This window comes from Folsomia candida, unplaced genomic scaffold (genome assembly GCF_002217175.1).
Source record: "Folsomia candida strain VU population unplaced genomic scaffold, ASM221717v1 Fcan01_Sc007, whole genome shotgun sequence".
Lineage (NCBI taxonomy): Eukaryota > Metazoa > Arthropoda > Collembola > Entomobryomorpha > Isotomidae > Folsomia > Folsomia candida.
The window spans coordinates 6,964,768-6,985,475 of NW_019091199.1; the positions used below are offsets into that span (position 1 = coordinate 6,964,768).

General features: G+C 37.3%; 2 protein-coding genes across 2 annotated transcripts; both read left to right on the plus strand.

Moving 5' to 3' along the window:
- The first annotated feature begins 7 nt into the window (after positions 1-7).
- On the plus strand, positions 8-2,784 carry LOC110852738 (heparan-alpha-glucosaminide N-acetyltransferase). The gene is made up of 8 exons (XM_022100849.2): positions 8-249; positions 313-455; positions 520-635; positions 701-887; positions 961-1,068; positions 1,150-1,420; positions 1,498-1,622; positions 1,685-2,784. Exons 1-8 carry the CDS (start codon positions 106-108, stop codon positions 2,358-2,360), a joined length of 1,770 nt encoding a protein of 589 aa, XP_021956541.1. The 5' UTR covers positions 8-105; the 3' UTR covers positions 2,361-2,784.
- A 7,763-nt stretch (positions 2,785-10,547) lies between these two features.
- On the plus strand, positions 10,548-20,435 carry LOC110851771 (heparan-alpha-glucosaminide N-acetyltransferase). The gene is made up of 14 exons (XM_022099665.2): positions 10,548-11,538; positions 11,606-11,742; positions 11,814-11,941; positions 14,472-14,909; positions 16,912-17,176; positions 18,379-18,455; positions 18,525-18,555; positions 18,652-18,682; positions 18,768-18,928; positions 19,012-19,087; positions 19,168-19,289; positions 19,371-19,745; positions 19,810-19,988; positions 20,059-20,435. Exons 1-14 carry the CDS (start codon positions 11,392-11,394, stop codon positions 20,172-20,174), a joined length of 2,283 nt encoding a protein of 760 aa, XP_021955357.1. The 5' UTR covers positions 10,548-11,391; the 3' UTR covers positions 20,175-20,435.
- The last annotated feature ends 273 nt before the right edge of the window (positions 20,436-20,708 follow it).

Here is a 20,708-nt window from a genome sequence, read left to right on the forward strand (position 1 = left end):
TATTGTCATTATTTTGCATATTTTGTGTCTCTCATATTAGCTCAGTTGTAAATAATATTGCTACTTTTTTACACTTTGTACATATTTAAATACATATTTCTGAAAATGTCTTGGATTGAAAAACAACCATTCTCAACATTCCGAGGTTTTAATTTAACCGAGTTGAAGATTGACGAAGCTTGGATGAATGTGACCAATTTGGCGAATCAGACGCTCTGGCTGTACCAACGTTCAACGGATTGTTATGAAGTGAAATTTAAGTAAAATTACTATTAACTTAATTACAAATGCTATAATTTTACCCAATTGCAGTGTCCATTCAAGTTAAGAGATGACCTCGATTTATCTCCCGGAGACAACACAGCACAGTTTAAAGTTTCTACGAAATTTCCGATAAAATACCGTTTTAGGACGGATGCAAGTTCTCGCTATGTTTTGGAAGATGGTGATCAAAGGTATTGTGGCTCTTCAGAAATGTAATTTTTTAGTCTAAACTTGTTTTTATGAAATACTAAATAGCATCTTTTGCGAGACGGAAGCATCTCTGGGAGAATTTGGAGTATATGATTTGACGGCTGATATCACTGGGAAATGCAGTTTAGAAACTCAATTAGAACCAGTTAACATCTATTTACGTAAGTTCGTCACTTGGTCAGTAAAGTAAGTATGCAATCTATAAATTACATCGATATCCTCACAGCACTCGTCTTGGCAGCGATATTTTACTGTCTTCTGACAATCGGCGCACTTATCTATCAAACGAATAAGGCAAGAATTTTCCCCAAGATTGGGATCAAGCAAAATAATTCTGTAAAAAGTGCCACAGAAAAAGAAACTCCAGCTCCAGTCGTAAAACAGCGACTCAGATCTCTGGATACATTTCGAGGGTATCGATCACTAAACGTTCACTACTTTCAAGTACGGCAATAATTTCATAAATTCTCATTTCATATCTTACAGATTGTGCATAATTATCATGATTTTCGTCAATGATGGCGGAGCCCAATATTGGTTTTTTGAACATGCGACATGGGATGGCCTTTACGTGGCGGACTTGGTTTTCCCGTGGTATGTAAATTTCGAAGAATTTTAACAATGATAAGTACTTATCATCTTTAATTGATTTCTTTAATTGATTGATTGACCCAGGTTTTTATGGATTATGGGAGTAGTAATCCCTGTCTCCATTAAGTCTCAGCTCCGCAAGAAAATTCCAAAGTCCGCAATTTTAAAGGGGATTCTTATCCGATCCCTGAAACTGATTGGGATTGGGCTTATGCTCGCCTCGAGGAGGGGACCAATTAATCCTGAGACATTCCGCTTGCCAGGTGTACTCCAGAGATTTGGGGTCTGTTATTTCGTAGCAGCGTCCTTAATGTTATTGAGTGCGAGTGAAGATTTTGTCACGAATAGAATTCATGTACGTTTGTAAAGTTAATTACAATTATATAAATTTAAGTTTAATCAACCCTAATTAAATATTAATGTTGACACCAGAACAACAAAATTATCCGAATCTTCCAAGACATCACGATCCTCTGGAAAGGCTGGTTACTTGCTCTGAGTATTATCATGCTTCACACTTTGCTCACATTTCTCCTGAAAGTTCCAGGATGTCCGACGTAAGTTATTTTTTAGTCGACCTTTATGACTTAATTGACCTCTTCTCTCCCTCAATTTCCAGCGGCTACCTTGGCCCTGGCGGGATCCACCTCTACAAAGACATCGCCTCTTACCCTTCCCCAAGTCACTGCATCGGAGGTGCTGCAGGCTACATAGACACCCAAATCCTCACAATCCACCACATCTTCAAATTCCCCACAGCCCTCTCCACCTATGAAGCCGGCCCCTTCGACCCTGAAGGTATTTTAGGCACGCTCCCCTCAATCTTCCAAGTCTGGCTCGGTGTCCAAACCGGAATGACGCTCCAAGTCTTCCCCACCGCAAAGGCACGCCTCATCCGCTGGTCACTCTGGGCCATTCTGACCGGCGGGGTTGGTGCCGCGCTATCCAGCGCTAAACAAACCGGGGGACTGATCCCACTCAATAAAAACCTCTGGTCGCTATCCTACGTCGCGGTCACGACGTGTTTCGCCCTCCTCCTCCTCATCACCCTGTTCGTTCTGATTGACCTTAAAAAGTGGTGGTCAGGGTCACCCTTTTACGAGCCGGGGATGAATTCCATCCTCCTCTACGTCGGACACAGCGTGGGTTACGTCATCCTCCCGTTTCACTTCGGGTACAAGGCAGCCATGGTTGGGACGCATTTCGTCCGACTGGTCGAAGCCCTGTGGGGCACGTCGCTCTGGGTCTTGATCGCTATCTACTTGTGTAATATTGAATACTTTTGGACCTTGTAGTTGATGATTGACGTTATCATTCACACAGTTTTTTTGCTGTACAAGCAAATAAATATTTTGCAGTCATCTTGCAGTTTAGTACTAAATAACTATTAGCATAAAAATAATTAGTTCCAGAGCCAATAATTAAATATGCATGCTCCACTCCAGGATGAAGAAAGAATGGAATTATTGCGTGTTTTGTTTTCCATTTGATAATGAGATGCATTGCATGCATGCACAGCATCAGCATCATGAGATGAGATCACATTATGTACGCTTTCAAATCTTTATAGGAGATGAAGGATGTTGATACTAATGAAATAAATGAGACGGGCGTGGTATTTCCCAGTAGTTGAATAGGAGAGGTTGACACAGAAAAAAATGATGAATGCGTTTAGAATATTTTATCAAAGACGGAATAATAAATTGGCAAATGGAAACATTTATCCTTGTTGTTATTGAATAGCGAATGGATGGATGGATGGAAGGCGAATAAATAAAAATATCCATTTGTCATTGGCACTCTCGATCGTATGCACATTCTTTCCTGATTTTTCAATCACCGAGCACCGACCGACCTATAACCTTAACCAAATGCACATTTGCGTCAAGGCGAAGGCGACATTTACATGTTCCCATCTGTCAATCAATTATTGATTTGTCCAGATAGTTAGGTGAGATTGATTGAGAGATTGGTGACAGAAAAACAACTTGTCACCTAGAGTTTTTCATGCAAATGTAGGTACGTATACACCTTAAATAATAGTGCATGCTAATGAGACAGTTCTTCTGATCATGGCAGGCATGACTAATTAACAAGTGACTTTATAACACTTTACATAAAAAATAATATTGGTGTTGAATGCAGGTGTTGTCGTAAACGCTACAATTTTATACCATCCAAATCCTTGTCCAGACGCACATTTGTCCAGACATTTTTATGCAATCTTGCCCACTTTAAGGTGGACACGTCTTTCTCATTATATTTCCATCAAGGTATCTCCGACCCCTCCGAGATATGACGACTCCCGACCCCAAATCCTATCTTATTTACGGCATGAGAAGCACTTATTCCAAGGTTTTAGTTTGGTTTACATTCCTGACTCACTACCAAAATCATAGATACATACCTTTTCACTTTATGTATACCACCCACCAAAAATCTGTCATATCCTTCATCGTCTCTGGACTTTGTAAATATTTTTCAGTCTCACATTTTCCCTCCCGTTATTATTACACAACAATCCGTTGTGTGTAATGTCATATACGTACGTTTTACACGACTTTTTGGTCTGCCGGATGTCCAACCATAACGTAATCTTATGCCTTTAGTAAAAGCAACCTACATCAATTCTCACGTTTCCTTCCTCTGGTTGGTAGTGGTCGGATCAGTTTTTCATCTCATAAACAATTCATCATAAGTTTACCTCTGCTCTGTCAGTCAACTTTTTGACTGTTTTAGTTGGACATGTCCCAAAACCAATAGACGCAGAAAATCGACAGCCTCTGCAGATGAAGATCAAAGTTTATACCTTTTCGACTCGCCTTCTTTCCTTCGATTCTAATTGATTGAGTGAGTAAGCCTGGGAAGAAGAAGAAAACTAGCAAAACAAGAAATGGATGAATGAGACGAATCGGAATTTATTTGTAATAAAAATCGCCAAATTTTTAATTTCGCTGTAAAAAAATCTGCAATCTCAATAAACATCACATCACACAAGGAATTCATTATACATATCTTCTCTACGCACAATTGACTATTGATTACAAGTCACAATTCTTCAATGTACGTACGCATTTTTAATTTGCATTATAATTTCTGATTATCTTTTTTTCATCGAGCTACTACTACTGGTTAATTATTGACATATGATTATCATCAGTGGGACAATAAATAAACACCGATTTGACGGGATGTTTCTCCTTCCGTTAATTTAAAAAATGCAAATTCACTCCGTTTCTTGTAAATAAATTAAGTTTTTAGATTCGATCAAACACCTGAGAGAGAAGAGATAGCTTTTCAATCAAAATAAAAGTTGCTTTCGCTTATCGAAGAAAAATCTTGCGACTTGAGCAATAATAATCTCAAATTTGAGCTTCCTTACCATTAAATTTAGTCCTCTAAATTAACTGTCTGTCGCTCAAATATATTCTCCTAAATAACGTTATCATTGAAGCTTAAACCTGCCTGCCTGCACAAATGACCATTATCGTTCGTCTAGGTTTTTGATTACAGTAATTTTTCACTCTGCCCAACAACAATAGAATCCAATTTCGTCGGATGGAGGGAGAAAAGAATGTAATATTTTTAAATTAAAAAACTTCTCTTCTCTCAAACCATTTTATTAGCGGATGCAAAAAAACAGTGGCCGCGGAAGGCGTGGGGGACATGTGGGGACATTAGCATTGCAGGATAGGGGAGGGAGGGGTTTATATAACATGGGGAGATGATGGGGACATCGCATAACCGTGGGGACATTGTCCCTCTGTCTCCTCACCCTTCCGCGGCCACTGGAAGGAAAATTGCACAATAATATTGCATCCAAAAACTTAGTCGGGCAGCCGTACACAATTTTGTAACCAGTTTCTTTTCACTTGTTCCGTTGCCAATTGAATGTGCATATTTTTCCAATGGAATATTATTTATACTCACAAAAAAATTACAAGTAGCAGCCAGCCACCAGAAGGAAGAGTCAGAATCAGAAATTCAGAATTAAATGAGGGGATAAATTGGCCACGTATTTAATGTGGCCATTACTTCCCCAATAAGTTACACGAGTCAATGGCCAATAGTCAAAATATAACATTCTTCTTGACAACTGCCCATACTTTGGCTAATTTCGTTAAAAATTACAATTTATGAAGAAGCCTCTTGTCAAACCCCACCACAAATAATGATAATAATTTACCTAAACCTGTTTCATGATGAGGATGATGATGACTTTGTGCCAATTAATACGAAAAGAGCTCTGCTGATCTTTGTACACACACATTTCTATATTTTACACTAAATTATGCACACTCATCAGAATCAATAATCAATTCCGACCAACCAACCACCAAACAATGCATAGAATAGAAATTTTTACGATTTGCCTTGAATGGTCTCCACATAAATTCAGACAGGCAAAAAAATCTCATCACCAAAATCAAACACGAATTCAAAATCGACAATAATTATTAAACAGAAAGCAATTCAATTGCGCCCAACCCGAAACGAAATATTATTAAATTTGATTGTGAGTTTTCTAGGACATGCCGTTGCCTTTAATGAAGACGAATTTTGCCATTTAGTTCTCACCACATTAACAAGAATTCACTTACTCGTATTGTATAAATCGATAACATATTATCAACTAGCTGACCCATTGTTGGCTGGTCTGGTGCAGACAATTTCGTGCCACCGTGACATTTGTCAGCACGTCAAAAAGTATAACATGACAATGCTGCAACAAGTTGAATTTTTTGTGTACTTTTCACATTGAATTTTCCTCGAAAATAAATAAATAAATTCGCAGTCATCATCATCACCAAAGGTCGACCAGGATTTTGCCCCGGTCGTTGCTTGTTACACGTACGTAAGTCGTCGTAACTAATAAAGTAAACTAAAAGCCACTTTTGAGAAAAATGAACTCGGGAATATAGCTGTCAACAATAATTACCCCTGTTTAACCATGCTAACTTAGAAAGAAGCTAGTTTATTTATCTATTGGAGCGTGAGTAATTGAAGAAACAAACAAGTCGTCCAATTTCTGTTCTTTACGATTGTTCTTCAACCAGAAGAGGAGTCATATGAAATCCGCTGTTTTGGCAGAGTCGCAAATCTACGTGTTGCAAATGCAGAAACCTAAAATTCTTCAGAATTTAGGTGAGTGACCGTGCATTCAAAAAATGCAGACAATAATGCTTGGTCTCATAATACAGGAAAACTCTCCGAATTGTGATGATATTTAGCAATTAAGGACATGAAACTCGTGTAATCGTTACGATTTTTTTAAAAACATAAACAAATGCGAGTCATACATAAATCTTAATGGGGACCTTGTGTGACATTATATTCATATTAAATTTAAATATTTACATTTGCAAAAATTTACTATGTACATGTGCAAAAATTGTACCCAAATCAGAAGACTCAATTCATTGGCTGATGGTTATCTCTACAACGCAACGGTACATGTAGCGTTTACATGGGACAACTAATTCAAACCGTATTACATACTCTGCAGTTTTTTGTCCCCACACGTAATTTATTAGTCTTATTAGGTTTCCTTATACAAAGAAATCAAGTGACACTTATCACCCACACCACACCACCAAGAACCAAAAAGTCAACCACAAAACGAAATCCTTTTTTGAATCGTTAAACCACGCAGCGTATCATCATCCTGACGAGATTTGCGGCGACATTTATTGTCCATTTATTTTATCACGGGGACCAACATGACAAAATCCATTTAGGAAAAAACTGGTTTTACATTTTAAATCCATTTTACAAATCGTAAATCCCCTCGTCATACTCCTGCTCATGCTCGGCGAAGGAGCAGTGAACAGTTTAAAGGGCATAAATATGAAGTGTTTTAATCGAAACGGTTGTACAGTATGGTTCAAAAAACGGCTTCATGCGAGGTCTTTTTTCAAAATGCCGTGTTTTTTAATAATGTGAATTCTCATGAATCATTAATGAAAAGGGAAAAAAATGATAATCGCACATGGTTCGTATTTATTTACCAACTTTTTAGCCGGAGTCGGGGCTTATGTGCCCTTCATGGTTGTATGTATGTCTGTCTATCGATTACGCTCGAAAAAATTAATACTTGAAATTTTGGACACACGTGGAGTATGCAAAATTAGGAATTAAGTTCGAAGATGAGCAAAATATGTGCAAAAATAAAGAAGTTGTAGTTCAATTATTAATAAGTAACAACCTGACTCGGGCTAAATAAAGCTGCCCTGTTCATTTTAATTGATGTAATGCGATTCAAAAAGCAAAAAATATTTTTATTATCAAAATTCTTTAGATTATATTGTTGGCACTCATTTTTCCTTTTCAATGAGATTCACTCCTACTTATTAAAATATTGATGTAATAAATCTTTTCATTTTCATTACCCACAAATTTCCAACCTTTCTCTTAACACGTCTAATCAAAAAAGAGTTAAGTGATCCAGAAAGAGCAGGTGAATGAAGTGAAGAATTGCACACACACGTGTAAATAATTGCATTCATGATGAAAAAGGGATATACACAAGTAAGCACAAAGAAAATGCTATATACATCGCTGATTGGGCTTAATTGCCGTAATCATCATCATCACGGTAAGTAGTGTCATCTCAAAATATCAGCCATCTCACATCACACTTATCCTCATAATGGTGATAAATGAGGGTGCGAGGAGTTTCTGCGGTCGACAAATGACACAAAACGCATCTGCATCACTTTATGTTTATTAGTCGAATGAACGAGTCACACAAATGGAATAATGACAGCTTTTTTTCCCTTCTGAGACATCTCCTCGTGTTGGACTCGATCTTAATAATTTACCATTTATATTCACCCATGCAAAATGACATGTTTCTCATTTCACGCAATTAACCAGTATCAATTACATGCATATACTCGATCACTCTTTAATATGAAACCTGGTTGCGTAAAAAGCTAATAAATTTATTCCACCCCGGTTTTTTGATGTGAACAAGTCACCATTTTGTTGATTGTGAGGGAAGATGACACTTTAGAGCAGATAAGGACACAGTCTTGATATGTATTTGTATGTACAAATGTACATATGTACATACGCACCCCAAGAGAAGAAAAAAAGGAGTAACAGGTTTCTTTCTTGACTCTCCTGCTGTTGATCGGAAACGGATTAGAATCGCTTTTAGGTCTAAGACTTGATTAGAAATTGTAGGTCAGTAGGTATTCATAAATGACAGGCCAGCAAGACTTTAACTTAAACATCCACCATCCACATTCGAATCAATTCACCTGCCTGTCTGAGATTCTATATAGCAGCGTCTCAAATATCAAAACTGGCTTTTCCTTTGCTGTATTTACTCATCATCATCATCAGCACGGTTATATTATATTTCATTATTATTTATTTAGCTGGGCCGGACAATAACAATGGAATCGTACTTACTTTTAACACGGACATGGATGGGGCAGTTAGTTGTTGCTTATTTAGTTGGTGTATATACAAATCTAAGGTTTAATAGGATTTTATGTATGTATGTACTGATTGCAAATGAAACTGCAAGAAATGAGCCTGTCTGATTTTTATTTTGACTCGGATTCGAGTCCATTGTCTCTCCTGCCTGGGTTTGAACCATCTCAAATTTAATTCCCCGGATTGGGATGGGATTATTTAAGCTGAGGAGGAGAAGACGAAGGCTGAGTTGATAATCTTAATTAATGAGTCGAGCAGAAGAAGACATAATAATAATAAATCTGCTTCTGTTTAGCTGGTACTTTTACACGTGCAGCGTTTATTACTTGCCAGTCTTTTAAGGAAGTAAGTAGGAGAGGATTTCATTTTGGACATGATTCTGTGCAGGGATAAGCTGATTAAGAATATTTATCTGTTATTCCTTGATTACAAATTCGTTCCTAGTGCAAGAATTCGACTCTTTTTACTCCATTTTACTTGCGTACACTCTTAGAAATCTGGTTTTAAAACAATACCAAGCGGTATTCATGTATGACTCTACCAAAAGTGGTAGTGATAAGTAATACCGTGTAGTAATAGCTCGGTATTAAAGTTTTACCATATCCGTAGCAAACGGACCGGCATAATTTTAATACCAATCGGTAACAATTTTAATACCGAGAAATCAATACCACATTTCTAACAGCGTGGTTAACTATTCATTCCGATTTCTCTCTTAGTATTCATAAGAAGGCGTCTCGTATCAAATCACGATTGCATTTTTAACACCAACTTTTTTTCCTTCAAATGTCCATCCGTATCATAATTCTGGTTGAATATGAGGTAAAAAAAATTGAAAAACAGAAGCCCAAAAAAACATGACATGCACAGGTGCATCTTTTTAACTTTTACTCTGTCATTTGTAATACTAACTCCTTATTATTACACGTCTGCTTCTGCGAATGGCCTGGATTTTATTTTTCATGATCACCACACATTTCATTTCTCGACTAACTTATCATCATCATTTCAACGTTTACACGATTGCATACATGACACAATTACAATTACGAATCAAACTACTGTATCATCATCATCATCATCGATCAAATCGCCCTGTAGAAAAATCTTTGAAAAAAATACCAAATTCCTCTGCAACCCCGGCATCAAATTGGATTATACATAAGTCGAAATTGCGAATATCTGTAAGGTGTGTCAGTCTAGTTGCAATTCATTTTTCAGCCCCTACTTCAAAAACCACTCGGAAATAAGTATCCTCAAAGTAAGTAAAAGAAGATCTGCATTCCATATAAGCAATAAATAACGACTACCTTTGTACACATGCATATTAGGCTTTCCTGGTAAAAGGGTTGGTTTAGTTGGTGAGTAGCAGAGTGAATTAAAATTAATTATCTCTCGCCACTTAATGTGCGCAAAAGGTCGCTAGTAGGTTAATGGTGGAGGTTCAATCTAATTAGCAAAAAGTCAACTTTTATTTACAAAAATTTATGCAGAAATGCTGTTGTTTCCACGCAAAACCAATTCCACTAAACACCTCGGAACACGAGTGTCAACAATTGTGCATACAATTCTTCTTCTGTAAGTAAATTCCGGTTTATTGTACAGAATATCCTTCACTTTTCTTATTAAACTTGACACAATTAAATTATTCTGTGTATGTATCGTAAATTTGCAGCCGTCCCGTCGTATGAAATGAAAAGCAAAGCGCAACGTTTTATTATAATCAACGGAAATCAAATCAGCCCAAGTCACCTTTTACATAAAACTTTTACTTGTTGTGCGAGGAGAGCCAAGAAGCTACTCGAGTTTAGTTAGTTGAAGAGAAGATTATGATGAGATGAGATGAGATGAAGGCTAAAAAGCCAGTAATGGAGATCAGGATCACTAACTAAGAACCACCAAATTGAGACGAAGATGCACATTACTTACAGGTTCTTCGTCCCCACGTAATAATACACGGATGGTGTTTTCATCCATCCATCCATTCCATTCCATCTTCCTTTTCATAGGCAAGATTCACATTCTCATTTTGTGAGTCAGTAGTGCATCAGTCTCACACAAAGAACAAAGTCTGGTCTGTCATGGGGGAAATTTGAGACGTGTTTTATAAGAGAGACGCATTTGTTCTTTCATTGTGAAGCTAATCAGAGTGGAACTTGTGCATTTGCATTATTACATTTTTATACTTTTTTTCTGCTCTTAAAGCACGAATGGAAAGTAATGTGACACTTTCCATGATAATTGGATATCGTGGTGTCGTGATGTCGTGCAGTTTTTTCGCTACTGAAATATCATCATCGCTCGTCCAGTCCAGTTACAGACTAATAAATAATAAGCGTCGGGTTGAAGAGGGTCTCTTATCTTCTCGGCTGGACTGATTATTAAATCACCATTTGCAATCTGGTTGCAAAATGCACTAATTTTTGTGTATGCATACAAAACCCAGGACAAAATAAAACTCGTTGTCAGTCATTATCAGATCAGAAGGTCGACTACTGACTGACATTGTCAGCAATGTTTTGTTACTACTGTAAAAACACGGTGTTGTTTAATTTTGAGTGTTTCGAGATAATGTGGGGATTGACTGACACTGAACTTAACTAAATATGTAATTACTGTACAGTGAAACCAGGACTGAAAATTCTGTAACAGTTTGAGAGAACAATTACCAAGTATGGTTATCCAAAAATTATACAATTCCTTCCACCAGATAAGTAAGGTGATTAGTCCGACCGTGAACTTTCTCCAGTGAGATATTTATTTATATAGTTTGGTGGTTTGAGTGTCACGCTATCGGACTCATTAGTGACCAGCAGACCAGTGTGTGGTCATAAATCTTGATCCCGTGATTATACACACATTTCGGACGTGAACTGAACCATGTCTTGGATCGAGGACCCCGGCATAGCGGATTTCAGAGGTTTCAACATCTCCCAATTAGGTCTGGACCAGGCCTGGATAAATGTCACCTCACTCGTCGAGGGGACAGCTTTATGGGTCTACGAATTGTCGTCAGACTGTCATAAAGTGAGTTATTTCATGTCCACACCACAAATAGGGACATGTCATGATTTATTTTCTCTTTTTTTTGCAGTGCCCCTTCGAAAAGAAGACAGCACTGAATTTCAGCGAGCCTTATAATTTTATCGTTAGTACAAAATTTCCCATGAAATATCGCTTCCGAACGAGAGGAGATGGTGAAACTTATGTCAAAGAGTCGGGAAATGATAGGTAGGTACATAAATGTTTTTAATAAGGTCTCAAATCGCAAATTTGTTCTCATCAAATTTCCTCCCATGCAGCTACAAATTTTGTGATATTGACCAAAATTTTGGAGAATTCGGCGTGTACAATATCCACCTCGGGGGATCGCAACGAAATCCGGAATGCCGCGTGGAAACTGCGTTGGATCCCGTTAACATTTACTATCGTAAGTACATAATTTAACCATTAATTAATGACTTTTATGCATCTCTCCATTTTTGCTCGCATGCAATTAATATTGACGACCACGACTAAATAATTCCGTTATTTTGCACGGTGCACATACAATTGTGGGTAGATTGACATTTTAAGATCACCAACCACATCACAACTTTCCATTTACTTTAGTCCACTTAAATAAAATATATGTATGTGTGCGTGTCAGTGTGTGGTGCATATTCACGAATTGGTAGGTTTTTTTAAAGCCTTGGTCAAGAATTTTCCTGTCATAAGAATAACAATAAAAATTAGGAGGAAGACAGAAGAAGAAAGTGAATGCACAATCACATCACAACAACAAATATGTATAACTTATAACCAGCATGAATAAAGTGGGGGGATCATGCTGAGAAATCTTGACTTTTATTATTTATGCGATGCAATACATTATCTTTTGACGATTCGAATCGAATCCGGACTTGGATGGAGAACTTCTTGAACATATTTATACATTTATAGAACTCGGAATATTATCCGTACGTCTTGCCTTGCATTATTTGAATCCATGTTCAAATCCAATTATTTGATGGGCATATGTACGTACCTTGAAAATTTTGTAAACTGCCCCCAGCCATTGTTGTCAGGAATGAAGTGATAGACATAAAATTTAGCATTCCATGTCCATCATCTTCTTTTATTTTATTTTATTCTACATGTTGAGATTCGGCCAAGGATTTAGAAATCCAATGACAGAAATATGTATCTCAAAAAAAATATTCAGACAAAATATTTTCACCCCAAAAAAAACTCCATCTAATCAACTCATTTGCACCCATTTGATCAAATTAAAGTGTGTTATCGCTAATTCGAGACAAGTATGATCTCGTCATCATTAACTTTCTGTACCCTTCAGCGTTCGTGCAAGCAAATAACTGAATTAGCACCAGCAAAGATTAAATTAGTGCCCAATCCTCGACTCGAGTTAACAACACGAAGTGATAATAACGACATTATTATTTATCATTTTCAAATGAATCACAGAAAGAATCAACAAATTATTATTTAGCAACAAACAACGGACGGGCTCAACTTACATAAAAATATATTTCTTCGCGACCTACTTTTTCGCCTTAATAATAAGATTTATTAAATGGATGCGACACTAAATATTTTTTCTTTTTTATATCCTCTCGTGTCCCGTCACAATCCTAACCTTTGACAAAGTCGGTTTCAAATCCGTGCATAATGAGCAGCCAGTAAATCATTTTTGAAATGAAATGAAATAATAAATGATCTTATACGACAAGAAAGTAGTGTTAATTTTTTATCTTCCTCCTTCTTCTTCTCGGTAATAAATAAGTGATCAAATCGTGGTATTACATTTCAATAATATTATTCCCACTTCTTTAAATCATCATGCCTCTTATTCGAAAGAATAAGATTTATTCGAATCCATCCAATCCACTCCGTATTTTATGAGGTGGTCGTAAAAACCGTGTTCCTCACTCTTGTCGAGAGAGCGATTTTCGTTATGTAAATGGCTTTATTTTTATTTCGACACGTTTCACTCAAATAATAAGTTAGTCAGTCTCTTCCTACGATATTTAGGAATGACCACACTTTTGCCGTATTTTTTTTTCTCTTACCTGCAAGATAACTACTTGAGATTAACTAACCCCATCAAGTCAAGTCTGGCAAAAGGAAGACTTGGTTTGTTGGTGTCAATTGAAATCCACCACACACCGACCACAGTTTATGTGTAGTTATTTATCAGCCCCGTGGCATAATATAATACATTGTCTTAAGTGATTTTCATCTCGCTGGGCGTGTTCCGCACGTAAGTCGTCAGTGTTTAAAATTAATAAATGAGAAGAGAACGAGGATGAGGAAACGAGAAAAACAATAGAAAAAAATAATATTCAGCTCAGCCGTCTCCTTTGCACAACAAAGAGACGCCAGTTACTTACTTACACGGACAAAACAAAACGATTCGAAACTTGAGAAACAATCGATATCGATGGTGGTAAATGGTTAGGAAGCAGGTGCGTGTGTCGATTCTGCGCGGCTTCTACTTTATCTCTCGAGTCGTGTCGCGACGATATGATTAATTATTCTGTAATGACCTTTGACTTGAAATTCGAAACTCGACGGAATATTACACCGACCGACCGACACCAAGATAAAGAGGCTTCATGATGGCAGAATATTTATTTATACGGTGGGTAGATCGATCGATAGTGGTGGTGATGATGATCGTGCGAAAAACAAAGAACAGCATCCGCCGTATACATAATAAATTTCTTGCATTTTTTGCCAACAAATGGAAAGTTTTTTATACTTGGTTGATTTCACGGGATATTTTATCTCTAATGGAATTAGTCACGGTGGCATCAGCATATCTTCTCATATTCAATTTTTTGGCTAGACAGGAACTCATTTTCAGCACGTGCCTCGGCCTCCTCAAAGAAATGATTGTTGTGGAAAATGAATTTATTTAAAATATTTTTGTACTGAAATCCTTATTGATTTTTTTTCAGCTCTTCTTCTCGCCTTTTTATTCTACTTGATCTTCGGACTCTTGTTCCTCCTCGTGAGCACGGGTCACACTCGACTAAAGCTATGGTTCAAGTCATCCTCGTCCGGTTCGTCGTCGAAAACGTCGTCTTCCTCGGTAGACAACAACCCAGCGGGCGGGGGAGGAGCAGGTGGTGGTGAAAATGTCATCGTAACGACGACACCACATCCGAGCAGTAGTAGTCAGCAACAAATCTATGGAATCACGTCGGCGTCGTCGTCCTCCAATCCAAATGGGGTTAGACGACTCTCCACCGCTTCAGGGTCTGGCGTCAGCGTGGGCACGAATCCACATTACGGGAACAATGGCGTGTACGGATATAATCCGAACTATGCCCCGGTTGGAGTCGCCCCTGAAGCGTCATACAGTCCCACGGCCACGACGGAAGTGTCCATTTCGAGTAAGTTACGTACATATTTCAATTTGTATTTAGATATGAAAATGATCTGGGTCAGTCAGTCATTAAGGAGAGTATTTACAATTGCTTAATCACTTTCATTTTTCACACCTGCCTTAAATATCTACTATTTACCTTCTGGCAGGCAGGAAGACGTAATTATGTATTTGCTATTTGAATAGAAATTGAGACCAGCGAAATATTTGTGGTTGGCTGGTATATTTTTCTGTGATATTGAAAGCAATTTAGTCATTTTCTCAGAAGAAAATCGTGTTAAGTAAGACTTTAGAATTTTTGACTGGAATTCTACATAGTCGGGAACACTCAAGTGTCAACAGCTGATTGCTAAAAAACTACGCTGCAAAATAAAAATCTGATAAGTGCATTAGATTCGCCATGCGATTTACATTATGATTCACTATAGACTTTGCAATTTTTGAACATCTGGATAAATATATAGGAAATTGAAGAGAAGCGGGCGGCGATAGTTTTTCACAAAAAAAATCGAAGAAAAACAGTGAATTTGACATGTGCTGAAAAAGTCAAGGTTGCACTTTAATTTAGCCCGATGGACTATAGAAACGTTCATGAGGACCAGACTGACTAAGAACAGTCGAAGAAGAATTTTTTGAAAGCCTCCAAGGACCACACCCATCGTTTAGCCTCTCAAGCCTGGAATCCAAAGAAATTCACGGAATTCCAACGGAAACCGGGCTCACGGCTGACAGTGTCGATGAAAATTATCCAATGAGTGCTCAAATTGAAGCATAGGCTTAAGGCTTTGAAATGTGGTACTTGCCACATCCTGATCGTACCCGAAAGGAAAGCCAGATTAAATAAATGCAGGAGTCACCTCAAGCGGTACGCTCCAAAAAAGGGAGCAGGATTCTTTTTACGAATGAGGAGATTTTCACATCGGAAAAATCGTTTAACAAGCGAGTTGTCCTAATCTACGCAAAATTGATCAAAGACATCCCCCGATATAGACAAAAGGTCAGAAAGTCACATTTTCCAGGTTTTTTGATGATTTTGGCAGGTGGGAGATAATTGGGGTAATTTCTCTACATTTTGCTGAAAACTGGGGGGAGGTGGGGGAATAAAATTTCTTAAAATATGTTTTTGAGTCCGTGGTACATCCCCTAAGTCAGACCCAATTCAATGGAATCGATGGAACCTCTTACCAGGACTCAGCACGAATTTATAGTGCAAAAAATGACCCAAGCGTAGCTAAAAAAAGAAATTCCTGTCTTTATCTCCAATCAGAATTGGTCATCATCCTTGATGGATTTGAACCACCGGAATATGAAAAATGGTCAAAGTTAGGGGCAAAGGTGTGTTCTAAGCCCCGTAGAAGTGCCGAGGCTTGGAAAAAATTTCTGACCCCGGAATGCCACAAAATGTCCCTGGAATCTGTGCGTAATTCCATCAAGGAGTGGCCGCCTCGTCTTTAGCGTGGCATTGACGCAGGAGGAGGAAATTTTTAAGACTAAAAATTGTTTTTGAATTGAAATTTATCTGGCTTTTCGGTAAAATAAATCAAAAATTGCTAAGTTGAAATTTACAAAAGTAATAAAGCTATATGTCATTGACACTTGAGTGTTTCCGACTATGTATAAAGTAATCTAAATTAGTTTTGCAAGCTGCAAGCAAAAGCTGTAAAGGGAACTCAGCCGTGACGCCAACAAAAGTTAAAGAAGCAAAAGTCATTCCTTATTTTGTTTACCCGAGCCAATTCATTCACAGTTCCTTCGTTCATACAAATAAAAGTTACGACTACGAGTTTAATCATAAAAACAACACTAAAGTGAAAGGATGAATTGGCACTTTTACATAAATGTTGTTCTACCTACACTGAAAACCATTAGCGAAATGTTTGTGTAATGAAATTGCAACTTTGCAAATTTTTAACAATCCTTTCAAATTAACGATTTCAAGCAAAATTCTCCAGCACCCATAAAAGTAAAACCAATATGTACCCTAATTCTAATCGATTTTTTTTCATCAGCAATTTCCTCCACCCCGACCTCCACGACGGTGACCACATATGGAAAACCCCACCAGCAGCAGGGGATGTCTTCGTCCATCGAGGCCAACCCTGCCGTCAGGATGCCAATTAATCCCACCATCAGCAACAACTCGACTTCATCATCAACTAATACTGGCCCCATTAATAATAATAATAATAATAACAATCATGCGAGTCAAAATCAGCCACAAAGCCAACCCTCCAGACAGCAAAAGAGATTGAGATCACTCGATACGTTCAGAGGGTACGTTTTAACCTTACATATTTGCGGTCATGATTAATTTCTCGAATATTTAATGATCCTACAACTTACGAAATCATGTCGTAAGTCGCATTGTTTTACACATCGGTGTATTGACAGCAGTCAAAGTCAAAGGATTATTATTATTAATGCTGCAAAGGTCGAACCAAATACATTTTGGATGGAGTGACAGTAGCAAAAAAAAATATGGATATGTAATCAACTCATTCAATAATGGATCGCTAGTCGACACAATCCAATTGTTGCAGGGACCAAATGTGTTATGTACTTATGATTTTGATTTCGTTCCCATCATTCATTCAGATTAAGCACGCCTTGTTAATTGTCATGTTATTTGCAGCTCATTTATACATTTGTCGACACATTTGAAACTGCAAGAGTCACGAATATAAATTGTTGTGTAGGACAAAAGTTGCATACATACTTGCAAAGTTTTATTGTAGTAATCTCGATCACGTAGAAGACTTGTAAAGCCGCGTGGCCTTCATATTGACCTTATAATATCTGTAGTAGACTTTTGTTAATTTGGTTGATGGTCGTGGGTTCAACTCTGCACTATGTGTACTTGATTGATAGATTAAATTCCTAAATTCATTACCATTTGGATTTGCATTTCTTTTGATAACATTACACGACAGAATAATGAAGGATTACGTGGTTATCGGTATCATGCAAAATTTAATTATTCCAAGCCAACTGGTTGGTTGGGAAGGTGGGTGGGTGTAAAAAAAAGTAGCCAGTCAATCATCCAATCCACATATCGATGATGCTTTTTACATATGTATTTGTAGCTGCGAATTTATGATTGCACCAAGTGTTGCTTTAATTAGATAGAATAGACTGCGAAACGAAATCAAAGTTGGGCCAATGAAATTTATAAGTTGCTCTAATTACAAGAGTGAGATTTTTATTTTTATTTGTTCTTGCCAAACTTTCTGTTTCATTCGTTTTCCTTTCATCCCCTCGACAATGATATGCATGATGAGATCATTGTTTTGAAATTAAAGAGATGCGATAAAATCAAGCGAAATGGGAATTGCTTTGACTTTGACTTGGTTGTGTGTGTCTGATCAATCCTATTTTAAAAATCGAATACCGATGTATTTATAATGGATGCCTCTTCCTTTCATGAATTAAAAAATGTTACCAATGTTAATTTTTTTCTCTTAAATTTTAATCAATAGGATGTGTATTTTGGTCATGATTTTCGTGAATGACGGTGGGGCCGGATACTACTTCTTTGGACATGCGACGTGGGATGGTGAGGACATTATTGTCGTTTATAGAGAGGATTTATAGTGCTAAATGCTTTCCTTTTTTTTTACTAAAGGACTTTACATCGCCGACTTGGTTTTCCCTTGGTAAGTTGTTTTTTTTATGGCAAGGCACGTTCTCGGATTTTCCCAGTGATTGGTTGATGGAAATGTCAACTTCCTGTTTTTTTAATTAATTAAAAGGTTCCTGTGGATCATGGGAGTTTGCATTCCGGTAATTTAAGTTCGGGGTTTAAAATTAGTATAATTTGTGCATATATTTATGGACGTATTTACTTCATGCATATTAATTTGTATAGGTGTCAATCAAGTCACAAGTAAAACGTGGAAATTCCAGGTGGACTATTTTCAAGAGGATTTTTATCCGTTCATGCAAACTCATTTTGATTGGAATACTTCTTGGATCCTTATGGGGACCTGTTGACATCAATACTATGCGCATTCCTGGAGTTTTACAGAGGTGAAAGGACTTTCACTTTCTTTTTTACGTAGACTTTTGCGTATGTCAAATACCTATGTATTCATAAAATGAAAATCTGCCAGGTTTGGAATATGCTATTTTGTCTGCTGTACCCTTGTGTTATTCTGCATGACGGTGAACATCACGAAACCTGAAGCGGTAATAGCGATGACCTTAAAAAATCATCACAACTTTGATAAATACATTGGTAGAGCTGACCATTATCATTTTTTCTTCAGAGTAAAATTAGAGCTGTTCTTCAAGACGTTCAGATAATCTGGATCGCCTGGATCCTCGTCCTCCTTCTTGTCCTCACTCATTGCATGCTCACATTTTTCTTGGAAGTTCCCGGATGCCCGACGTAATTTTATTTAAAAAATACAGAAATTCTAATTAAAGGAAAAGATTAACCTTAATTAAAAACTGTGTTAATCACGTTTAGCGGTTATCTGGGACCGGGCGGACTTCACGACTACTTTTACGAACCTTACCAAACCATCGGACCACACTGCATTGGCGGCGCGGCTGGCTACATTGATAAGGAAGTTATCCAAAAACGACACATTTACCAATGGCCAACCACCATTGGGACCTACAAAAGTGAAGCTTACGACCCCGAAGGACTTCTTGGCATGCTCACGTCCATCTTCCAAGTCTGGCTGGGCGTTCAAACCGGTGTCACAATGTTGGTCTATCCGAGAGCATCGTCCCGTTTGAAGCGTTGGGGGGCATGGGCAGTTGTCACCGGAGCGCTGGGTACACTTTTATGCGGCTGCAAGCAAACTGGGGGATGGATTCCACTAAACAAGAATTTATGGTGGGTATTTAATTTATAATTAAATAAATTAAATTTTAATTAATAAGTAACTATTTAACGATAGGTCGCTATCCTTTGTCCTGGTCACCAATTGCTTCGCCCTCCTCCTCCTCGCCTTCCTCTACTTTGTCATCGACATTAAGCGGTGGTGGTCGGGGTCACCCTTTTTCGAACCGGGGATGAATTCTATCCTCCTCTATGTTGGACATAGCGTCGCAAACAGCATGCTCCCCTGGCATTACGGTAATTAATTAAAATTTAACTGCGAGGATTTACTTGAACATTCAACAATTGAATAACTATGCATTTACAGTTTATGGCCCGATGAGGACACATTTCGCCCGACTGATCGAATCCCTTTGGGGGACGTCCCTCTGGGTCGTGGTCGCTATCTATTTGTACCAAAAGAAAACATTTTGGACACTTTAGACAGCTTTTTTTTACATTAAAGATGTATCTCTGCCATAAATCATATTTATAATATTCATCTTGCCTTAACTATCCATTTATTTTTCTGTTATTATTATACATTTATACCTGTGCAGATTATTATTACTGTAAATATGTACATATATACTATATTTTAATTGCAATTATGTAGCTTTCATTAATTAAGTCAGTGTTATTGTAGAATTGGTTATTATATGATGGTAATTCATAAAATAAATAAATGGATAAGTTTAAAGAAAATTTCACCGAGCATGAAAATAAATAATTCAACATCCATATAATTTTTTTATAAAAGTCTAATAAAAAATGGCACATAAATCGCATGTACATTTCTTTAAATGCGATAAAGCATTGTGAATTAAAAAAAGAGATTTACTGTTCAAACATAGAAAAAATACACCACGGAATATTATGCAAATTCTATTTTTTATAAAACCAGAATATTATACAAATTCTAATTTTTCTAAAACCAGAATATTATTATCAGATAGATAATTTGGTCGTAAAATTAAA

Excerpts from the sequence above, each read along its gene's own strand:
- LOC110852738 (XM_022100849.2), top strand. The coding sequence starts at position 106 with ATGTCTTGGATTGAAAAACAACCATTCTCAACATTCCGAGGTTTTAAT. Across the intron at positions 250-312 it reads GTTCAACGGATTGTTATGAA|TGTCCATTCAAGTTAAGAGA; the intron begins GTGAAATTTAAG and ends ACCCAATTGCAG. Across the intron at positions 1,421-1,497 it reads TTGTCACGAATAGAATTCAT|AACAACAAAATTATCCGAAT; the intron begins GTACGTTTGTAA and ends TGTTGACACCAG.
- LOC110851771 (XM_022099665.2), top strand. The coding sequence starts at position 11,392 with ATGTCTTGGATCGAGGACCCCGGCATAGCGGATTTCAGAGGTTTCAAC. Across the intron at positions 11,539-11,605 it reads TGTCGTCAGACTGTCATAAA|TGCCCCTTCGAAAAGAAGAC; the intron begins GTGAGTTATTTC and ends TTTTTTTTGCAG. Across the intron at positions 18,683-18,767 it reads TCATGGGAGTTTGCATTCCG|GTGTCAATCAAGTCACAAGT; the intron begins GTAATTTAAGTT and ends TAATTTGTATAG.